This window comes from Microtus oregoni, unplaced genomic scaffold (assembly GCF_018167655.1).
Source record: "Microtus oregoni isolate MIOR12 unplaced genomic scaffold, Mior012 000027F_ref0000203, whole genome shotgun sequence".
Classification (NCBI taxonomy): Eukaryota; Metazoa; Chordata; class Mammalia; order Rodentia; family Cricetidae; genus Microtus; species Microtus oregoni.
In genome coordinates this window covers 15,119,166-15,142,724 of record NW_024543086.1, presented here as the reverse complement: position 1 = coordinate 15,142,724, position 23,559 = coordinate 15,119,166, and the positions used below count along the sequence as shown (strand labels likewise).

The 23,559-nt window shown below is 41.9% G+C and overlaps 1 protein-coding gene across 3 annotated transcripts; it reads right to left on the bottom strand.

The window, feature by feature from the left end:
- Positions 1 to 343: 343 nt before the first annotated feature.
- Npm1 (nucleophosmin 1) lies at positions 344 to 11,469 on the bottom strand. Of its 3 annotated transcripts, none has more exons than XM_041676179.1 (11): positions 11,294 to 11,466; positions 9,751 to 9,830; positions 9,249 to 9,368; positions 8,947 to 9,040; positions 8,475 to 8,578; positions 8,327 to 8,388; positions 5,574 to 5,631; positions 5,272 to 5,355; positions 3,910 to 4,011; positions 1,942 to 2,016; positions 344 to 693 (listed from the first exon to the last, which is right to left on the bottom strand). In XM_041676179.1, exons 1-11 carry the CDS (start codon positions 11,349 to 11,351, stop codon positions 655 to 657), a joined length of 876 nt encoding a protein of 291 aa, XP_041532113.1. In that variant the 5' UTR covers positions 11,352 to 11,466; the 3' UTR covers positions 344 to 654. The 3 variants fall into 3 exon arrangements, with proteins under 3 accessions (XP_041532113.1, XP_041532112.1, XP_041532114.1); XM_041676178.1 differs by having other exon boundaries at positions 8,475 to 8,581; positions 11,294 to 11,465; XM_041676180.1 differs by lacking the exons at positions 344 to 693; positions 1,942 to 2,016 and adding an exon at positions 2,835 to 3,161 and having other exon boundaries at positions 8,475 to 8,581; positions 11,294 to 11,469.
- Between the last annotated feature and the right edge of the window lie 12,090 nt (positions 11,470 to 23,559).

Sequence of the window (23,559 nt, the reverse complement as noted above, 5' to 3'; positions counted from 1 at the left end):
AGAAAACACTTAAAAACAAACGGGAGGCACACTTAAGACAGAACTCGAGTTGTCTTGTATGTAAGGACTCTGCCATGCATTGTGACAATACCATGTTAATTAATACACAACTGCAAACCAGGATGAATGACTCATAGTGGTTATTATGTTCATTACGTCATCAGGTTAATGAACAGAACTAGAGGAAAGTTGTTTATATTAGTCCCTAAAAATCTTTTAGTCCAGGCTTATCATGAATCAACTTACTACCAGGTCAGGAATGGAGAGACATTATTATGAGATTTGAGGGCACTGACATTTAACTTCAGACAATGTATGTTAAATAAGCAAATAGAAACAGTGCTACTTTATTAAAATACTGAGTTTATTTCACATGTATATTTGTCTCCCTACCATTTCCACATCTGACCACCACTATTACTATGTCCTATCATAACATTCCATACATACTTAAAACCAAGTAAAGGGTGGAGCTCCATCCTTGAAAACTAAACAGGCATTTTAGACAACATTCTTGGCAATGGAACCTGGACAACATTTATCAAACACAGTAGGGAAAGTTCTCACTTTGCATTATAAAAAGGACAGCCAGATATATCAACTGTTACAGAAATTAAGTAAGACGGAATATTTCAAACTGTTTAAACCATTTTCTTAAAGAGACTTCCTCCACTGCCAGAGATCTTGGATAGCCTGTAAAGAGGGGGGAAATGGTAAATAGATTAACTTTGTAAGTCAATACATTTCTTCAGTTCATCATTTTTTTACCAAAGGAAGTTAAGCATTTTAACTCAGACATATAGCATAAGATTCTTTTTTTTTTTTTTTTAAAAGAGACTTATTTATTTATTATGTATGCAATATTCTCAGTATTCTGCCTACATACATGCCTGCAGGCCAGAAGAGGGCACCAGATCTCATTACAGATGGTTGTGAGCCACCATGTGGTTGCTGGGAATTGAACTCAGGACCTTTGGAAGAGCAGGCAGTGCTCTTAACCTCTGAGCCATCTCTCCAGCCCCATAAGATTCTTTAATAAAACCCTCAAGCATAAAAAGAGCTGGCTATCTGGACACTGTTGCCTCAGATTGTGGCTCAACCACATTGTATTTTTTTTTTGTTAAACAAGACGAAATGTTTTTTTTTAAATATTTATTATGTTTACAACATTTCGTCTGTGTGTATGCCTGCAGGCCAGAAGAGGGCACCAGACCCCATTACAGATGGTTGTGAGCCACCATGTGGTTGCCGGGAATTGAACTCAGGACCCTTGGAAGAGCAGGCAATGCTCTTAACCTCTGAGCCATCTCTCCAACCCCACCACATTGTATTTAGGCTTCAAAATTTGACTAAGACTGTTCAAACATTGTTAAAATAGAAGTACATAAGCCCGTTGACAAACGTGGCTTTAACAAAATCCATTTAAGGATACGTGCAAACAAAAAATCTAAACTCATTTAACTGCTTACTTTTCCTGCTTTACAACTCTGATAAAATTTAAAATTCATGCCACTGGGAAGACACATCATTGGTTGTGTTTTCCCTTTACATGGTCCAAGTGAATTCTCCTAAGCTCCATAAAAGCAAAACTTTTCTGATATTTATATAAAGCCTCACATGTAAGGGCATTAAAATGCTTACCGCCAAAATTAACCCCATCAGTTACTACCTGGAGAAGGTACTATCATTTCCCAAGAGGAAAATAGCCTATTTTCTTAGCCAACAACACACTACACTAAGAGTAAAACTAAGTAACCAAGAGATAATTTAACAACTATTTAAAAGCTGGGAAAAATGTACTAAAAAGTTATCTGTTCAGTCTGCCAATTAAATTCTTTCCATGTATTTAAGAACTGTCTGTGGTTAGGAACCTTTTACAAGGAGCCAACTTCACAATGAAAACTTTTGCCTTGGTTATATATCCACAGAAAATTCAGTTACCTCCTGGTCAGTCATCCGGAAGCAATTCTTCACATAATTAATGAACTTGGCTTCCACTTTGGGAAGAGAGCCACCCTATTGAGGGAAAAAAGATTATTAAGGACATGCATAGGATTTCAGATACCACTAGAAAACTTTTCCATTCTAAATAACAAAGACATCTTCTGATGTCCAGAAAGACATAACAGGCAGCACATTAACCATAACCATCTTTTTAACATGCATTGGGATATTTTGCCATAGGTGTCAGGTCCCCTGAAACTGGAATTATAGTTGTGAGCTGTCATGTGGGTGCTGGGAATTGAACCCAGATCCTCTGGAAGAGTAGCCAGTGTTCTTAACCACTGAGCCCTCTCTCCAGCCTATGATCTTTTAATTGCTGCAAGCCCAATTCCCCAAGACAGTCAATTTAAAATAAAGACATGCAAATACAGCCATATCATGAAGCATGTTAGTCTTATCAACCTCTATTACCCAAAAGTAAATTTAATCCATCCAGGCTGTTTATAAAGAACTTGTGTTTTCCAAGAAACTAGGATAGCATACCATTTATCTAGAAACCAAACTACCCTTTACTAACTGCAACACAAATCTGCCAATTGTTTCCAATTATGAATGTAGGCAATGAACCCCAATAACAGAAATACATAAGGCTTTGTATTCATAATTTACAAGGTATCTAGTTAGTGCCTAAATACCATTAATTTATCAGCTTTAAAATTAACACTACAGATCATTCCTCATTTCATTTATTAAATGTATCACTTAACCAAAATCTTATTTTTGCACCGTTTTATGCATTTAGCTTCCAAATGCAAAAATCAATTGCCTCCATCACCCAGAAAATAAGTTCACTATATAGTAATTTTAAAATATTGTCACATAAATCCTTATTTGGTTTATTCAAAAAATTTATTGAACAGCTAAGGATACAAAGGTATTAAAACATGGTAAGAGATGAGGCATATGCACAAGTGTAGAAAGCAGTAAAGTTCTCTGCATCACAAGAGTGAAAGAAAAATGCTTTAGGAAAACAAGAGATTGCTTCCAGCGTGCAAGGGTGAATGGATGGCCAATCAGGAAAGGGGATTGAGATTAAATAGAAGACTTCAGTCTGGATTGTTGATGGTACTCAGTATGGACTATATTTGTTTCTCCTTTTCCTCTTTCCCCATCTTTGGGCTTAATTTACCAGTAGTGCCCAGGACTGTTCAATGCGCCTGCAATTAAACCAAGGAGATAGGACCACATTAAAATGGGGGGGAGGGGCACCATTTTAGCAGTGTATGCAAGGGATAAAAATTAATCAGTTGTGACACCAGGAAAGCTAAATTTTACAGTGCTGGCAATTAAAGTGCTAATTTCCAGTTCACTGGTGGATGCACAAAGGAAGAAAATCTTCTGAAGCCATGTTAGGCCTATAGGGCAGGAAAAACATGGAAAAGGGAGGGCAATTTTCCTTATTATTCCACATTTATTCCCAGTAACTAGTATGTTAGAACCATAATTCATCTGTAAATCTAAAAAAAAATTTGAACTGATTTTTTTCTATTTCCTACACATCCCAGGTCCCTTAAATTGTATTATCAGCCAAATGGCACAAGATAAATTTTACTGTTTCAGCCCAGATACAAGCCTATTTAGCTGTCAAATTCTACGTCATAGACATAAGTTTCGATAGAAGGCAGAGGAATTATTCAAATTGCTGTTAAGTGCTTAAAGGTGATCCTGTTTTTTCTTAGTTATCTCACAAACATTTAGCTTTACTTTTTCCAAGATGTTTACTGAAAATTCAAACGCCCTCTGCTGGCTCTATAGCACAAGCCCAGAAAAAGCAATGCTCTCATTTTTTCCATCAGTGTGCATCCTTGTCCTTTTATTACAGTAAACAGTTTTTATGCACAAAAGTTTATGCCATTCACCATATAGTGGAAAAGACCAATACATTCAAAGGTAATTTTTACTTACTTTTTCTATACTTGCTTGCATTTTTGCCTTAATGTCTTCTACAGAACTAGGTCCTTTTGGTGTTTTAGGGGTTTTTTCCTGTTTTTTGAAGGACTCTTGACCCTGGAAAGTTTTAAAGGTATGATTTAAAAATTGTACTGATTACTATGACTTTTCAATTATTCTAATATAAACTTATACATAACTTCATGTAATTTTGTTTGTTGTTTCTAGCCATGCTATTTAACACCTTTATTCTTTAAAAGGTTGAGGGATTAAATATATTAAGAAACCCAGTCTGGGATAGAGCTGGCTCTCAGAAAACCAAAATGTCACTATTTCATAACATTTATATGCATTGTTTTGCTTGCATGAGGATGTTGGATACCCTTGAAGTTAGACAGCTATAAATTGCCATGTGGGTACTGAGAATTAAACCCTGGTCCTCTAGACTAGTGCTTAACCAGAGCCATCTCCAGCCCCCAAACCTGCTATTATTTATACAGTCCTGCCTGTCCCTCCTTAGTGCCAGATAAAAAAAATTAAAGGAGCATGCCACCACCACCTGGCTTTGGGGGGGAGGGGGCTGACAAGCATCTCAACTCCTGTGTAATTCAGAATTCTACAGGAATGCAGTGGGCGTATGTATGATTGATTACGAAGAAAAGGGAGGCTTGAGAGATGAGCATTGGCTGCTGTTTCAGGTCCTGAGAGTTCAATTCCCAGCAACCACATAGCCTCACATCATTCCCAATAATACTTGGTTCCTTTTTCTGGCATGCAGGCACAACACTATAAATAAAAATAAGGGCTGGAGAGGTGGCTCAGGTTAAGAGCATTGCCTGCTCTTCCAAAGGTCCTGAGTTCAATTCCCAGCAACCACATGGTGGCTCACAACCATCTGTAATGGGGTCTGGTGCCCTCTTCTGGCCTGCAAGCATACACACAGACGGAATGTTGTATACATAAATTTAAAAAAATAAATAAAAGGAAGCATAGCCGGACAGTGGTGGCACACGCCTTTAATCCCTGAACTTGGGAGGTGGAGGTAAGTAGATCTCTGTGAATTCAAGGCCAGCCTCATCTACAAAAGAGCTATGTCCAGGACAGCCTCTAAAGCTACAGAGAAAACCTGTTTCAAAAAAAAAGAAGAAAACAAATTAACTCAAAGTTCAGAATTCAGAAGAAAAAAACCTATTGATGCTTGGAGCTCATCCCAGATTCAAGTATTTTAATAAATTCTGCACTACAGAGCATTATGTCATCAGGATTAACTTCCTTAAACACTTACCAAATTTTATGCAATAGATTCTTACACAGAATTTACTACTTTCTGTAACTAGATCAGTGCTGTCTTGTCTATTTTGTTACTTGGGTACTTACCTTTGATCTTGGTGTTGATGGTTTTAAGTCTTTTCCATTTTGGTTTGATTTTTGTGCATTTTTGGCTGGGGTATCTCGTACAGACTGCAATTAAAAGAACGACCTTAATTATATCACTATGCCAGTGTTTAAACCATTTAATCAATAAACTGCACAGGAAAAATAAAATTTCTTTGAAAAGTTTGTAGTCTACTTAGTTTAAGCAATTTTTAATATGAAATTATCTAAGCTCTTTTCCCTCCCCATGAGCACTAAGAAATCTCTCTTACTGTTTTTGACAATCTTGGTATGTATATACTTACTTTCTTCACTGGAACTTTTTCTTCAGCTTCCTCATCATCAAAATCATCGTCGTCATCACTAGAAGTGAAAAACATAAATTTGTCAGTTTGACAAAAGCCACCTTCAGACACTGTAGCTCATTTCCAATAGACAAGCCAAACATCAGTATTTAAAAGGATTAACCATGTATTTAGGTTGCACTAATGACACACACACACATCTGATCGCAAGTTCAAGAGATAGAGAAAGGCAGATATCGACATCGGTGTTGAAGTCAGCCTAGTTCAAAGTTGATTCCCATAATGGCCATGGCTAAAGAAACCCTCTCTGGAGAAACCAAGTATTTAGGACTAACAAAGCAATGTTACTCAGCCCCTTAAAAAGCAAAATCAGGATGTTCGGGCTGCTCTTCCAGAGGACCCGGGTCCAATTCCCAGTACCCACATAGCAGCTCATAACAGTCTTATAATTCCAATTTCAGGGATCTGACACTTTTACAATTACATATAAATGAAACACAGAAGCACATGAAATACAAATTACTTAAAGAAAAAAGGCAAAAAAGCCAACTACTCAAAACAACAGTATTTCTCACAATACTCTACTGTTACTACAGATTATAAAAAGTAGTTCGGTTTTACTGTTAGTAGTAAAGAGCTTTCCTCAATCAGTAGTTAATACTGCTAAAAATGAGAGCTCTCCCTAGAACATACAAATTTGTAGTTATTTATCCTAATTCGATGTTCAAATCTAAGGTAGAAAAATTATCTGCACAAAGAAAACCTCGAGTCTCACACTTGGTCTCGATAAGGAAATAAACTACAAAACTTTAAGTAGATTTTATAAGTTTAAGCTTCTTAAATAAAGCTAGGCCTTTTAAAAATTAAATTAAAAATTAACTTAAATTAAGAACCCCTATAAGAGCAAAAATGCTTGTTTAACTGTACAAGTATTAAAAATGATCATTTTAATCTAGGGAATGTAATTCAAACATGTTGAACCTTATTTATTCTTTAAGAGGTAATTTAGTAAGAACTCCCAAGTATCGCAGTGACCGATGTCCACAGCAACAGCATTTCCCAGGCCATAATGAGTACAATCATTTGTCACCACCAGGATTGTTATGTAAAATACTTTGAAAAAGCCAATGTATAAAACCCACTTGCAGGTAACTAAAGCTTAAGGAATAAGCATCAGGCCTTGGTGGTGCACAACTATAATCCCAGTACCTGGCAAGCAAAGGCAGGCAGACCTGAGTTCATGGCCAGGCCTATTGAATTAGCAACATGATAGCCAGTGCTGTATACCACGCTAAAACCCTGTCTCTGTGGCAGGAAAAATAAACATACAGTAAAAAATTTGAACCCAAAAAAAAAAAATTTGTCTTAATGCTTCTCATTCAAAGCTTTACCACTTCATTCCAATGTGTGTGCAGTGTTTGGCAAGGCTTATTTATTGGCACATCCTAAAGCTTTATGTGTCATTAGAATTAAGATGCCAGATTGCAATTAACAGAACAATCCACCTCCAACTACTTGCATGTTATTCAAAATCTCAAAAGGAGCTGCTTCTCACTTTCACAATCTAGCTCTAATATTATGATCCACATGGCACTTGCTTTAGGAGGAAAAGTATAAAATATTCTTTAGTTACAGCATGGTTTTTTATAAGGGAGTGAATCACATTACTTGGTAAGTACCCTTTAAGTAATTAATAAGTACGAAGTTTAATTATTCCAATCTGTGTTTAATCCAGAAGTTATAACTGTAGTCACAGTTAAATTGAAAAAGAACTTTATGCAGTAATTACCTTTTTAGTAGTGGAGAATATTGTTAGCATTTATACCATGATCTCAATGCCACACACATATAAATCCCATGCTTTTTGTGAAATTCAATAAAACTGCCCAGCACTAGGGAGGCAGAGGTTGAGTGGATCTTTGAGTTCATGGCCAGCCTGGTCTACAAGTTCCAGGATAGGCTCCTAAGCTACAGAGAAACCCTGTCTTGAAAAACCAAAAACAACCCTATGTGGAGCTGCTTTCTCTAATTAGAAAGATGCCAATTTCTATAACCTGAGTTATCATTTCAGCTCCTTAACCATATAACCTCATACACAGTACTTAGGTATTGTCATCATGCATTATCTAAAAATGATTACCAGGATTTCGTTATTAAGAAAGTCATCCCTAGGGCTGGAGAGATGGCTCAGCGGTTAAGAGCATTGCCTGCTCTTCCAAAGGTCCTGAGTTCAATTCCCAGCAACCACATGGTGGCTCACAACCATCTGAAATGAGGTCTGGTGCCCTCTTCTGGCCTTCAGGCATACACGCAGAAGGAATACTGTATACATAATAAATAAGTAAATAAATAAATAAATAAATAAATATTTAAAAAAAGAAAGTCATCCCTAGGCAGTATTGTCCCATGGGACCAGATATATATCATGCCTTAGGAACTCATGTTTACTTTTCTACCTTAATCCTCATATGTAATATGCTTTCAATATACATGACCAATCCCAAGATATTCAAGATCAATGTTATGTCAAGATTTCACCTGTTTTCTAATAACCTGACCATAAAGAACATATAAAGTCTTATTTAGCCATCTTCAAAAAACAAACCAATTTACCATTCATTACAAATGGTAATCCTTTACAGGTAATTTAAGTCACTGAATCACAGGGTCCACTGACAAAATTTTCCTATACATCCTTCATGGTATATGTAATAAATATGTAAAGTTTCTAAAATCATACTACTTATACTTACTCTTCATCATCCTCATCATCCTCATCATCTTCATCATCCTCCTCATCAAGTTTTACTTTTTTCTTAAAGAAAAATAAATATTCATGAGCAAAGCCATTCCTTGGTGAAAGTCAGAAAACTTGTTTAGTTAAAAAAAAAAAGTCTTTACCTGTGGAACCTTGTTGCCACCTCCAGGAGCAGATCGCTTTCCAGACATACTCAACAGCTTTACATCCTCCTCATCTTCATCTTCTGACTCTGCATCTTCCTCTACTGCTAAAATTAGATATACTGTTGAGAACTTAGGAGTAGAGAACGTATGATATTTTTTAAATAAAATTCCAGTAAAGAAACCTTAAAATAGAAATGCTCACTGTCTAAATACGTATTAGCAGGTTCCCATTTCAGTATAAAACAATTAGAACTATAGCCTGCTTTACTAAGTCTGAACTGGAGATCTGGGGAGATAGCATGCTAGAGGCCCAGGACCCATGTAGGGGTTAAGAATAGACTCTAAGGCAAATGATCTTGCTTAACCTGGACATGTATTCCATGGTCAAATAAGTGCTTTTAAAAATGCCAGTTCTAATCAGAAACTTAGAAATACCACAGATTAAGAAAAAAAAGAAAATCAAACATACCTACTAGATGCTGTCCACTAATGTGCACAGGCCCAGAACCACACTTCAATCTTAAGACCACAGGGGGTGTTATTTCAAACCCCCCAAGAGAAACCTAAAAATGAGCAATTTTCAATCATTAAACATTGTCAATGTTTTACACCAAGTATCCTCAGCAGTTATACAATCAATAAGTAAACCTATTTAGAAGCAGCAGAAATAATCTGTCACAGAAAATGTAGTTTTTCGTTGAACTATCTTTTGTGTATCCTAAATTAGTCTTAGAGACTAACATGAAATTCAATGTTTAGAAATATACTTACTGTTGGCTGTACAGACATTTTCAAAGTTGCCAGTGTTACTTTAATTGGACTGCCTTCATAGTTCATTGCTTCTGCCTCTACGATGTGTAATTCGTCTTTTGCCCCAGCACCTAAACTAACCTGTGAACAAAAAGATACTTCAAGCCGCAATTTTTTTTATGAACACCCCTTAGAATTTCTGTCCTCACTACTGATGAAAACCTAAGCATCTCATATTTAATAGACATTAACACTATGTTTCTAATACCAATCAGCAGTAGTAAAGCTGGCAAATAGTTCACATTCCTGCATGGCCTTACTAGGCAATTTTAACAGTAACTGTTGAGTACAAAAAATATTTTAATCGGGCAAAGATGTTGAGTGCACTATTTGAGGTACAGAAAATACTAAGTTATAGTGATTCTTTTTTCCAGCAATAAGGAAGCACAATGTCCTGACAAATCACATCAGTAAGAACCAAGTGGCTGGATTTTTGTAATAGGTAGTTTCAAAGTTTAAGTACCGTTCTTAGTGATAACTGGTGCTCATTCTCATCATTATCCACCTTAAAGTGATAATCTTTGTCGGCTTTTAGTTCACAGCCTGTAAAGAAAAAAAAAACGAACTGATCAAGGAGATGAACATGACATCCTAAAACCACCAACTCATCATCTAGTTTTTAACTAAAGTTCTCTGTGGATTCCACTCTATACACAAATGAAGTCCATAAAAGTTTTATTTTCTCATAGTATCAATGAGGCACTATTGCCATTTTCACTGAAGATACAATGACCTAAATAAAATTGGACCTTTACATACATAGTAGCTGAAGCTAAACTCAGAATTTCCTATTTTGAAACCCAATTCACCTATGTTCTGAAAGAAATTACAAAGAGTGGCTACACATCACCAGTAGGGACCAATTTTGTGTCTCTATCCAGAACGAGTAGGTATAAAACCCTTCGTGTACACTAACCATGTATTAAACGTACCCTTCAAGTGGGGGGACTTCTAATTCCTCTAAACATCAGTTTCCTGCCTGTTTACTTCTGTTAACAAACCTCAGCACAGCTAATAAGCTAAAAACTTGAGTCACTGAAAACCAAACTAAAAAATTCTTTAAAGCTGATGTATACACTAAGTGTGTGGTAGTAGGGTTTAGGTGTGATCCTAGAAGCCCAGGCTCCTAAATAAACCCTCGTGGCACTTCTCTCCCTGGCCCCCCCATCACCAGATCTAGAAAAGATAGTGGTCCTCTATCTGCAGTGTGCTGCTGACTCCACCTACCGCAGAGGCAGGAAAGGGTCTCTAAAATCACTACCATGCCCCTGGATGCTAAAAGACCTGAACAAAGACCTTCAAATACCCTGACGCCACCAGCCACTTAAGCATTTCCCGCCCAGCACTCTCGACTAAGCTACAGGACCCACGGGCTCAGGGTTGACCAGACAGCACCAAGAGAGCCCGGATGTAGAGCCCACACCCCCTCCCTACCCCCAACCACGTGGCAACCACGTGTTCTCAGGGGTTGCGGCCCCCTCCGCCGGAGGGCGTCTGCTCGGCCGCATCCTTCTTACTGGCCGAACCCCTCGGATGCTCCCCGATGTGGGAGCCGTGGCCCCTGGAACGCACAGCGGACTGCCCGCCCGTGTGCCGTCTCAACACGGCGACGCAGGCCTCACTCTGGAAGCACCATCCTCCTGGGCCACCCGCCCGGGCCCATCACTAAAAAAACGGACACCAGGCGCCAAATACTTCGCGCTGGAGGTGAAAGTGTCGCCGCAGGCCCTGCTCACGCCGCAATTAAGTCCGCCTTCTACACCGACCGAGCTCTCTGCGCCCGAGGCTCGAGGCCGGGCCTCTCCCGCCCCAGGTTTCGGTCGCTCCCAGCCTCCGGGCCTCGGCTTTCCCCGCCCGCCTGCGGCCTGAGGCCCCGGCCGTCCCTCCTAGCCCTGCGGCCTCCACCCACGCCGCGTTCACCTCACGCCAGGCCTAGGCGGGCCTGCCGCCGCCCCCCCCCACCAGCCACCAGGCCCTGCTCGGGCAGCTTCCCGCCAGGCAGTTACCGAAAAGGTAGTTCTGAGGCCTTAGAGGGCTCATGTCCATGTCCATGGAGTCTTCCATGAGGTGAAGGCGCGTTCTTCGGTGGCAGAGAAGTCGGACGGAGGGTTCTGCCTGCTGCTCCTCAGAACAGGCACGCAGGACGGAATCACGCCAGGGAAAGGACGCGGGCTCGCTGCACGCATATATGGCCGCTGGAGATCTCGCGAGATCGGCTCTAGTCCCGCCTCCGCAAGCGTGTTCCCGACTCCCCCCACACACGCACTTCCCGCACAGTCGCGCTCTTGCGCAAGCGCTCTCCTACCCCGTGCTTTTCTACCGCGCCCCCCCACCTCTCCAGGTGCTTGGCGGGCTCACACTGCGCACGCGCGTCTTCTCCTCGCCCCGCCCCCCCAGCGCGGTCGCCCGAACGCAGGCGTGCTTTCCCTTTGTAGCGGGGTGATGGCGTCTAACGCTTCCACGTCTTCTCGGCTCCGGCACGCGTGCCCTGTGCGGAGAGCCTACGCAGCCCACCCTAAAAGATGGCTGCGGGCAGGAAGGCAGCGAGCTACTCCCTTCCCTGTTCTCTGCCCTCCGCTTCCCCGTAGACCTGCAACAGGCAGAATCTCACGATATGATTTGCTCGAAGGCTTGGTTTCAGTTCATCCTTTTCCCGTAGAGCTTCGGGAGCCGAAAGCAGAGTGGACGGGTCGTTAAGGGGAATGATTCTCTACCGGTCACTTAGTCGGCCATGCTTTCTATACCTCTTATTGAGACATCTCCAAAGTCATTTGGGGACCAAAGGGAGCCCAAGTCAGTCACCTCCAAAGAGCATCTTTCTTAAAGTGTAGGAATGTGCAGAACTGAGACCGCGCATGTCATCTTCGTCATTCCCAAGGAAGGCATATGAATTTTAAGAAATACAGGAGCCTTAATGCGAGGCTCTGGCTGGGAATTAGTGTTTAAAACTGCACCCTGACAAACATCTCTCAGTCTTGGGTGCTATTTGAGAGCATCCTTAATCTTTTTTATCTCAACATAGCTAGCAAATGTTAGGATTATTAGGAGGAACGCAAGTGGTGATACCCCTGCTCCCAGATTCTCTTTACTCCAGAGACGGTCCAGTTGGGAAGACCAGCTATATATTATACGCATGAGCCAATTATTAACCAAACCCTAAATCTGAAAGAAAAAAAACCCAGCATCAATATGTGAATGGGGTCCATTTCACTACAACTATAGGAGAAAATCCTGAAACTTGGGAGAATTGTCTGTAAACAACCTGAGAGAGACTGGGGAAAAGAGAAAAGCACGTGTGAATAGAATTTTGCCATTCAAAATGAGAACGCTTCCAGTCCAGGTGCAGGAGGATGCTATTTGAGCAGTGCAGGGTCAAAGTTAACTACTTAATTGCTTCCTAGATTCTGGATCTTTTTAAAATTCCGGGTCTTACTGACAGTTGTGGCCCACGCCTTTAATCTCAGCACTCCAGAGGCAGAAGCAGGCAAGCGGATTTCAGCGTTCAAGGCCAGCCTGGTCTGCAGTAGCAAGTTCCAGGACATCCAGAGAAACTCTGTCTCAAAAAAACCAAAAATAAATAAATCAAAGAAATGCAGCTCATGCAGAGACTAAACTATCACTAATGTAGATTAACACACTGTAACATTTCAGGTATCTTGTCTAACTATAAACACATGACATTGGGGGACTAGAAGTTTCGCAGACTCCCTCTTAGGCAAACAGACAGGGAGAGGGGCCAAGGCAAGATAACATGTCCAGCTTCTTAGCTTTACAAAAAGGCTTGTAAGCTTTTTGTCTCCCTCCAGAGCAGGCATTCTGCTGACAGACAGGTTCAACAAGCTCAAGGCTGGCCAATCAACTGTCCTAACTTTCTTCAAACTGACCAACCCTAAACTAGGGGAGGAAAACTTGAGACTTCTAACCTAGCCCTGGAGAAGAGGCTGGCTTTTCCAGCTCCACACAGGTCTCTGTGAGTCTCTGCTTGTGTAGGCTTCCAACCCCCATAAACACCTTCCCGCTGCTGGTCCTGCCCTCAGAGCTCGAGTTCTCTGCTGCTACACTATACACTTCAGATTCTTCCTGCCTTTAATTCTTTCTCTGGCAGAGAAAACAAAGCTAATCTAGACCCCTACACTGTATCAGAATCAAGGATTGATTGTGCTTTTTAAGTAGTTCTTTTGTTTGTTTGTTTGTTTGTTTGTTTTGTTTTTTTCGCGACAGGGTTTCTCTGTAGCTTTGGAGCCTGTCCTGGAACTAGCTCTTGTAGACCAGGCTGGCCTCGAACTCACAGAGATTCACCTACCTCTGCCTCCCGAGTGCTGGGATTAAATCTTTTTTTTTTTTTAATATGTTTTTAAGCCGGCCTTAAAATGGTGTTGCAAAGCTTTAATCCGAGCACTTGGGAGGTAGAAGTAGGTGGATCTCTGAGTCCAGGCCAGCCTGGTCTAAAATCAAATTCCCGGACAGCCAGGGCTACACAGAGAAACCCTGCTTTGAAAAATAAACAAAACCTGTTTTTTTTTTTTTAAGATATCCAGTAATGGGCTGGAGAGATGGCTCAGAGGTTAAGAGAACTGACTGTTGTTCCGGAGGTCTTGAGTTCAATTCCCAGCAACCACATGATGGCTCACAACCATCTATAATAAGATCTTGTGCCCAGAACACTATATACATAATAAAAAAATAAAAAAAAAGATATCCAGTAATGAATGTTTACTGTCTTTTTCATTGCAATTATATAGACCTATTCAAACTGAAAAAGAAAAAAAAACTACCGCTGTCATTCATTTCTATTCCCTAGGGTTAACCACAATGAATAATTGTGGAATTATCTTTCCAGATTTTATTTTGGGGGAGGGGAAGAGGCAGGGTTTCTCTATGTAGCTTTGGAGCCTGTCCTGGAACTCACTCGCTCTGTAGATCAGGATAACTTCAAACTCACAGAGATCCACCTGCCTCTGCCTCCTACGTGCTAGAATTAAAGGCGTGCGCGACCACCACCTAGTTGCTTCCAGATGGCTTTTAAGGGGGTTTATAAATAAAAAAATAAATAAATACAGGGTTGGGGGCTTTTTGTGCATGTGTGCTCTTGTTTGTTTTTTCTTTCGAGACAGGGTTTCTCTGGTTTTTGTTGTTGTTGTTGTTGTTGTTGTTTTTTGTTTTTGTTTTGTTTTGTTTGCTTTTTCGAGACAGGGTTTCTCTGTGGCTTTGGAGCCTGTCCTGGAACTAGCTCTATAGACCAGGCTGGTTTCGAGCTCACAGAGATCCACCTGCCTCTGCCTCCCGAGTGCTGGGATTAAAAGCATGCACCACCATGGCCAGGCTTTTGTGTGTTTTTTAATGTGGTTGAGTATATTCAGGTTGCTTTTTATTATTTATTTATTTATTTACTTTCTTACCCGATTAATTAGGGTTTTATTCTTGGTTGGACTGTTGCAACAAGGTCTCCTGAATCACAGGCTGGACTCCAACATCCTGTATGGCAGATTATCTTGAACCTGCCACCCCCTCTCAAGCGCTAGAACTACAGGTTTGTACTACCACAACCCAGTCTGTTGTTTTGGACGTTTATCACACATCCGAGCCCGGTATGAATATGCTGAAATTCAGCTGCTTGTTCCTCTGCTAGTAGCATAAAATTATGTCCATTCTGTTCCTATTAAAAATCGTGTTGGCTGGATGTGGTTGCTAAGATACCGCACGAGTGAGACCTTGGTAGATCAGGGTGACAGAATATGCTATGCAGAGAGAGCCTGAGTGTGGAGTTTATTGAGAAGAGGGACTGGACAGTGGTGGCGCACACCTTTAATCCCAGCACTCAGGAGGCAGAGGCAGGTGGAACTCTGTGAGTGAGTTCCAGGACAGGCTCCAAAACTACAGAGAAACCCTGCCTTGAAAAAAACAAACAAATAAATTATGTCAGCCAGGCGTAGTGGTAAAAGCCTTTAATCCCAGCCCTCAGGAGGTGTACAGGCGGATCTCTGTGAGTTCAATTCCGGCACAGTAAGGGGTATTACACAGAAACACCTTGTCTGGGTAGGGGTGGGGAAAATCAGCCATGCTAGGCAGTGGTGGCACATGCCTTTAATCCCAACACGGAGTCTAAATCCCAACCTCCGGCCTCCATCTTTGCCCTCCAACCTGTGCCCCTCGAACCTTGACCCCTCCCCGTGGAGGGTCAAGACCAGCCTGCCAAACCTTGATCCCTCCCCAGGAAAGGTCAAGACCATTCCCACAGGCTATTTAAACTGTTCCCCCAAAAAAATGAACAGGTGGTTTTCCCTTTTCCCCTCCGGTGGTCACATTGGTGACCTGTTCCCCTAGTAAATGCAGGTGTCTAATTAAACCTAGATATCTTTTAATCTTGTCTGATTTGGCTTGAGTGGGAATACTTTGCACCGGCAGAGAGCTCGAACGTTCCTAACACTGAGGAAGGTGATCTCTGTGAGTTCAAGGCCAACCTGGACTGCAGAGCCAGTTCCAGGACAGGTTCCAAAGCTACAGAGAAATCCTGTCTCGAAAAACAAAAACAACAACAACAACAACAAAAAAGAAATCAATCATGTCTTAGCAGGCATAGCTCTATAAATATCAGACCAGCCTGGTGTACATAGTGAGTTCCAGGACAGCCAAGGCTACCTCGTAAGATCTTGTCTCAAAAAACAAAATAATAAAGTCAATTCGTACCTTAGCAATTATCTTAGTACACATATCCTTATGAATATCTGAACACAGTTGCACATGATGTTAGTCTCAGACTTGTACAGGATTGACAAACAAGCTTGCTTGGAAATAAAGATTTTCAGCACAACACAGGACACACAATTAATTAGCAGAGCAGAGAAACACGTCACAGAATGAAGGAAAATGTTTGCCAGCTTTTTTTTTTTTTTTTTTTTTTTTTTCGAGACAGGGTTTCTCTGTGGCTTTGGAGCCTGTCCTGGGACTAGCTCTGTAGACCAGGCTGGTCTCGAACTCACAGAGATCCGCCTGCCTCTGCCTCCCAGTGCTGGGATTAAAGGCGTGCGCCACCACCGCCCAGCTTTGCCAGCTTTTCATCAGACAAAAAACAGTCTCCAAAATAGATTAAAAAAAAAACTAAAGACCTTAATAACAATAGGTTAATCAAAATGAGTTATATTAAGAAATATTCCTAACAGATGTTTCTCAAGAGAAGAAATATAAATAATAAATATATGAAATGCTCAATATCATAAGCCATTAAAGAAATAAAAATATAAATCACTATGATAGTCTTTTAACCCCCGTTAGACTATCTATTGTAAAAGCAAAAACAAAAAAAACCTTTGATGTATGTGAGCAAAATGAACACGTACATGTTTTCTGTGGGAATGTGAGCTAGTAGAGCCACTAAGGAAACCTGAAGGTTCCTCAACACTGAATTTACAGTGATTTACTTGCGCCGCTTTGGGGCATACGTTTGAAGGAACCAAAATCAGCTACAGAAGAGATCCCTGTGTGCCATTGTTCTGGGAGAAGCTTCACTCTAGTCTCTGGCAACCATACACCTAAGAAATCTGGAATGATCTACTGGAAGCTGCATCTCAACCCCCTTCCCCCATCTCTTTCTCCCCAAACCCTGACTCATCTCAGAAAGCCAAACTCAGTTCCTCCCACAGAGGTGCTCAAGACCACTCCCACAGGGTGTTTAAACTGCCCCCCAGAAAACAGACACATGGATTTTAGGTTTCTCTTCCCCATCTCCTCTCTGGAGGGTGGGAAAATCATCTGGGAACGTTTTACCCCTCAAACCAGGTCTTTTTCTAACTCAGTTTCATTTGGTCTGATTTGGGTCTCTGTGTTGTGGAGAGGCTTATGGGGTACAGAAACTTTTCACCCGTGTTTATTGTATTGTTATTCCCACTAGCTAAGACAACGAAATTAGATGAATAAATACAGAAAATGTGATGTATATATACACCATGGAGTATTATGCAACCACAAAGATCTGCCTGCCTCTGCCTCCTAGGTTAAAGGTGGAATTAAAGACCATTGCCTGGCTCACGGGTATAGTTGTTTTTTTTTAATTTATATATTATGTATAGAGTATTCTTCCTGCGTGTAGGCCTGCAGATCAGTAGAGGGCAACAGATCTCATTACAGATGGTTGTGAGCCACCATGTGGTTACTGGGAATTGAACTCAGGGCCTCTGGAAGAGCAGCCAGTGCTCTTAACCTCTGAGCCATCTGTCCAGCCCATAGGTATAGTTTTAAAAAATGTTTTTAATGCTTCCTGGGGCCTCCTTTGGACTCGGAGACTTGAAAGACAAACAAATATAAATGGACTTTCATAGTAAAAGGGCAGAAACCTGCAAGCATATGTCCATGTAGGTAGAACCTCTTACTCTTTGCAGGGGAGTTGTGTTTTTCTGGAGCTCTTTCTGCCTTCCCCACTTCATGTGTTTTAAAACATGGAAATAGGCCGGGTGGTGGTGGCGCACGCCTTTAATCCCAGCACTCGGGAGGCAGAGGCAGGCGGATCTCTGGGAGTTCGATGCCAGCCTGGTCTACAAGAGCTAGTTCCAGGACAGGCACCAAAGCTACAGAGAAACCTGTCTCAAAAAAACAAAAAACAAAAACAAAACAAAACAAAAAAAAAACAAATCATGAAAGTAGAATCCTATGGCCAGCTCCCTCATTTAACAGTTTTTATCATATACGTATAGCATGCTATTTAATATACATCTTTCCATCTGCAGATTTGGGTATTGGCAGGGGGATAGTTCTGGAACTAGTGATTTCTTATGGACACCATATAAAATACAACCGTATTTTATATTACAGCACGTGACAACAGAGTTGAGAAGAAATGCCCAGATTCACATTGAATTGGCCATTCCATGCAGTATATTCACAAACATGTCATAAATGACAAAGAGATGTATTTTACATCAATTAATAATAAACTGAAAAGAGAAATGTTTCTTCCCCAAAGCTTCTTGGTGTATCAGTAGACAATAGTCGTGTAGGCATACAGCTTCTCTTAGATAAACATATAGAAGCAGAAAGACTAAGTCATTTGAGAAATCTACATTTAACAGTTCAAGAACCAAGCAGTGGTGGCACACATCTTTAATCCCAGCACTAGGGAAATGGAAGCACATGGCAAGGACAGCCTGGTCTACAGAGTTCCAGGACAGCCAGGGCTACAGAGAGAAACCCTGTTTCAAAAATGAAAATAAAAAAAAATTCAAGAAACCACCAAACTGCTTTCAAAAGTTGTCCCTGTTTCCCCGCCCCCAGCAGCATCCAACAGTCTCATCCTAGAAGGGCCAGTGGGTGTGTTTGCATACTAGGTTTTTATTCCCATTTCCCCATCCCTGATTCTGGTGAACATCTTTTCCCATGCTTTTTCCTGTATGTATATCATATTCTTCTAAAAAGTGTGTGTGAGGGGCTGGGGAGATGGCTCAGTGGTTGAGAGAGCTGACTGTTCTTCCTGAAGACCTGGGTTCAATCCCTAGCACCCACATGGCAGCTCACAACTGTCAGTAGCTTCGGTTCCAGGGAACCTGATACCCATGCCAAAATACCAACACACAAAAAATAAAAATAAATGATTAAAAAAAAGTGTGTGTGAGGTGTGTGTGTGGTGTGTATGTGTATGTGGTGTGTATGTGTGTGTGGTGTGTGCATGTGTGGCTTGTGTGTATGTGTGTGTTATGTGTGTGTGGTGTGTGTGTTGTGGTGTGTGTATGTGTGTGTGATGTGTATGTGTGTGGTTTGTGTGTATGTGTATGGTTTGTGTGTATGTGTGTGTGTTGTGTGTGTGGTTTGTGTGTGTGTTGTGTGTGTGTTGTGTATGTGTGTATGGTGTGTGCGTGTGTGGTTTGTGTGTATGTGTGTTGTGTGTGTATGGTTTGTGTGTGTGGTGTGTATGTGTGTATGTGTGTGGTTTGTGTGTATGTGTGTGGTTTGTGTGTATGTGTGTGGTTTGTGTGTATGTGTATGGTTTGTGTGTATGTGTGTGTGGTGTGTGTGGTTTGTGTGTGTGTTGTGTATGTGTGTGTGGTGTGTATGTGTGGTTTGTGTGTGTATGTGTGTGTGGTGTGTGCGTTGTGGTTTGTGTGTATGTGTGTGTGTCTAATGTGCACAGATATGGCTGCAGAAGGACTTCCAGTGCCCTACTCTTTTACCCCTCCCTTTATTCTCTTCAGACAGGGTTTCTGGCTAACCGGGAGCCGCCTGCACTGTGCTGGGATGACAGGTGCATTTGAAAAGTTTCATGTGGACACTGGGGATTCAAGCACAGGTCCTCGTGCCTGCACAGCCAGACATCTCCCAGCCTCCCTGCCCTAGTTTGCTAAGTCTGTTCAGGTCCTTTGCTCTGCTCTTGCCGCTTTAAGAAGAATCTTGACTATGTGTTTTCCCCTGAACTACAGCCCCACAGTCCTAAGTTTTATTTCCCATCATCTGCTAACTTAGGGGACACAGTCTTTTCTCATTCCTGTGCTTTGTAAGAACTCTCTCCCAGCCTGTAACTTGTCATCTCATTCTTGTTACATCTTTTGTTGTTTTTGTTTGTATTGGTGAAGAAGCAGGCATGGTGGCGCACACCTTTAATCCCAGCACTCAGGAGGCAGAACTAACTATCTAAGTGTTCTCTGTGTGTTAGAGGCCAGCCTGGTCAGTCAGGGCTATGTAGAGAGAGCCTGAATAACAACAAAAAACGACCAAACAAAAACTTTTGAAGGATGGAAGCTTTTACTTGAGGTTTCTTTTGTCTGCTCTGAGACAGGGTATGCAGCCCTGACTGACCTGGAATTCTCTGTGTAGACTTGGACTAGCCTGGAGCCTCCTGCCTCTGCCTCTCCAGTATCAGGACTACAGATTTGTGCCATTACACCTAGTCTTGGAAACATTTAATTTTGATGAAGTCCCATTTATCTTTTTTTTTTTTTTAACTACATGGACCATGTTTTTAATGTGACATCACAAATATCTCTTAGCGAAAAAAAAATTCTCCTCTTTCTTTTTTAAACTTTTTTCTTTTATTCCCAGATTTTGTTTTTTGTTTTTGTTTTCCAAGCAGGAAGTCTGCTTCGGTTTGTAGATTTGGAAGTTTTGTTTGTGGCTTGATGTGGTTTTGGTTTGTTTTCCCCCCATGCCGGGTATTGACCCCAGGGCCCCGCACGTCAGGCAAGCACAGGCTCTCCCACTGACCCACATCCCCAGCCTGCTTTTGTCTATTTGTTTATCTCTGTGCAATGTGTCCTCCCTCTGCTCCCCCTGCTCCATGGCTAGTGAGACAGGTGTCCTTACACAACACTAGCCTTGAACTCACAATCCTGCCTCCGCCTCTAGAGTACTGGGATTAGGCATGGTGGCCCTGGCTGAATGTAAGGTTTTTCCCTCAGACCAGTGTGGTTGGCATGCCTATAATCTCAGGACTTGAGAAAATCGGGACCGAAGGATCAGAGTTCAGAATCAGCCTGGGCTACATGAGACCTTGTCCAAAGGGATGGGGGCTGGGAGAAGAGGAGCAGAAGAAAGGAAAAGAATCTCTCTTTACCCTTTAAGCATGTGAATTCCAATGTGCTTTGGTACATTGCATCTCATGTTTCTTTTGTCTCAGGGTCCACCAAGTTTGGATATTCAATCTCATCAATTTTAGAAAAACTTAGCTATTGTTATCTGAAATAGATTTTTATCCTCTCTTTTGTCTATTCTCATAAGAGATTCCTCTCTCTCTCTCTCTCTCTCTCTCTCTCTCTCTCTTTTAAGAGATAGGATCAGAGCTGGACAGGGTGGCACACGCTTTTAATCTCTGAGTTCAAGGCCAGCCTGGTTCACGAGTTTCAGGATAACAAGTGCTACACAGAGAAACTTTCTCTCAAGAAGAGAAAGAGAGAAAGAGAGAGGGGGAGGTCTCGGGCTGGGATTGCAGTTCAGAGGTAAAACATTTACTTAACATGTGTGAGACCCTGAGTTCAATCTCCTGGACCACAAAGAAAAAGGAAGTGAGAGATTGACTGTTGGATGCCAGATTAGTAGTTCTTAATGGTCATATGTTTCAAAACTGCTAGTAAGGTTTTTTAAAAAAATATGTATGATGTATGTATGTATTTTAAAGATTTATTTATTTATTATGTATACAGTGTTATGCCTGCAGGCCAGAAGAGAGCACCAGATCTTATTATAGATGGTTGTGAGCCACCATGTGGTTTCTGGGAATTGAACTCAGGACCTCTGAAAGAGCAGTCATTGCTCTCAACCTCTGAGTCACCTCTCCACCCCTAAATATGTATTTCCACATATTTGTATATGTATGTATGGGTATGTGTGTTTTGCAGGCTGTGCATGATTTTTGCACCATGTGCATGCAGTTCCTGTAAAGATTGGAAGAGGGCATTGGAGTCTCTGGAATTGGAGCTACAGAATATTATGAGTGGTCTTGTAGATGCTGAGAACTAAACCCTGGTCCTCAGCAAGAGCTAAGTCATCTCTCCATCTCCTGCTGTGCTGTTAAATTTTGCTCTAAGACATAAATAAGTTGCTAAGTCTAATGTACTATGAGTCTTGCCCTGAAGGTTAGGTTTAAAGCTGCCAACAATCTAGAGATGATCCCAGCCCTTCTGCTGAACCCTTCTGGGCTCTCGCACTGGCTGGAATGAGGTGTGCCCCTTCTGGCAGTGGGATTGCCAACTGTGAGCTTCAGAGGTGACGCTGAGGCTTCATCCCCCAGCCTCACATGTGTTCTGACTTTGCTTCCTGGTCTACTGAGGCATGAGCAAGCAGCCTCCCTTCTGTGGTCAGGACCGTGAGCCTCTCCTTCCACAAGTCTTTCCTATCATGAAGGATTCTACCCTCAAATCATGACCCAAATAACTGAGACCATCTGAAAGTCCATCCTTCAGATCCGGATCAAGTTTTCCAGCTGCCACCCCACAGAACAAAGATGAGCCACCTCTGCCAGGCCTTGTCCCAGGAGCAAACTCACGGGCGAAACACCTGATTGCCTTTTTGAGCTATGAATGTCAGAGCGGCTACTTAGCAATAGATGACTGTTCCTTCTTGTCTACCATCCCGAGGTGCCAAACCCCTCTGAAAAGATGCAGACCATGAAAGGTCCTTGCATCGTGTGACTGCTTACCAGAGCTGCACCGGCAGAGAAGAACCATAACCGTCATGTGGGTCGGATGACCTGCTCTGACATCTTCAGTCAGCCTCGTTCCCCAGTGACTTTCACTCTTGCCTTCAAAAGTCTTGGGGAACCAGGCGGTGGTGGCACACACCTTTAATCCTAGCACTAGGCACTTGGGAGACAGAGGCAGGTGGATCTCTGTGAGTCCGAGGCCAGCCTGGTTTACAGAGTGAGCTCCAGGACAGTCGGGGCCGTTACACAGAGAAACTCTCTCTCTCTCTCTCTCTCTCTCTCTCTCTCTCTCTCTCTCTCTCACACACACACACACACACACACACACACACACACACACGGAAGAAAGAAAGAAAAACAAACAAAAACAACAAAAAAAATCTCTTAGGGAAAAAAATGGAAGATTTGCAAAAGTTTAACTCGAATAGGCCATCATAAAGATCAACCACGGGCCTCCATGCAGCTCATTCCTCAGGGGATCAAACAGCCCAAAGGCAATTGTTTCCAGCGAGACACTTCTGTATCAGAAGGGATTGTGTCCTGTCCTGGTTGTAGTCCACACTTTGTGGCTAGAGTTGCCTTACTTACTTACCAGATTGCTGCCAAAACTCTTCCTCTGTGGATTTCACTATCAGCTCTGACTTTATGGCAGATGGGTTCATGCGCACAGAATTCACCAGCTGAAGCATCTGCCCTCACCAGCGGTGGTGCACATCTTTAATCCCAGCACTTGGGAGACGGAAGCAGGTGGATCTCTTGCATTCGAGGCCAGCCTGGTCTACAAAGCAAGTTCCATGACAGCCAGGGCTACACAGAGAAACCCTGTCTTGAGAAACAAAAACAAAGAAACAAACTAAGGCCCCTGCTCTCATAGAACCTGCAAAGGCCTTGTAAAGATTCATTTATACATCTAGCTAGATGATAGGGTCTCACTGGGCTAGAGGAACACTCTCCAAGGTGAAGTATTTGTCCCCAAGAGCAATGACCAGGATTCCCACCCTCTGGATGTTGGTGAGCTCTTGGATCTGATTCTGCTGAGATTTACAGAGCAGTTCAGGAGACAACAGAAAGCATCAAGTGTCCCTTTTTACTTTCACTGTTCTTATTTGCATTCTTCCGTTTTCAGGAACCCGGCTGCATACTGATTGGCAACTT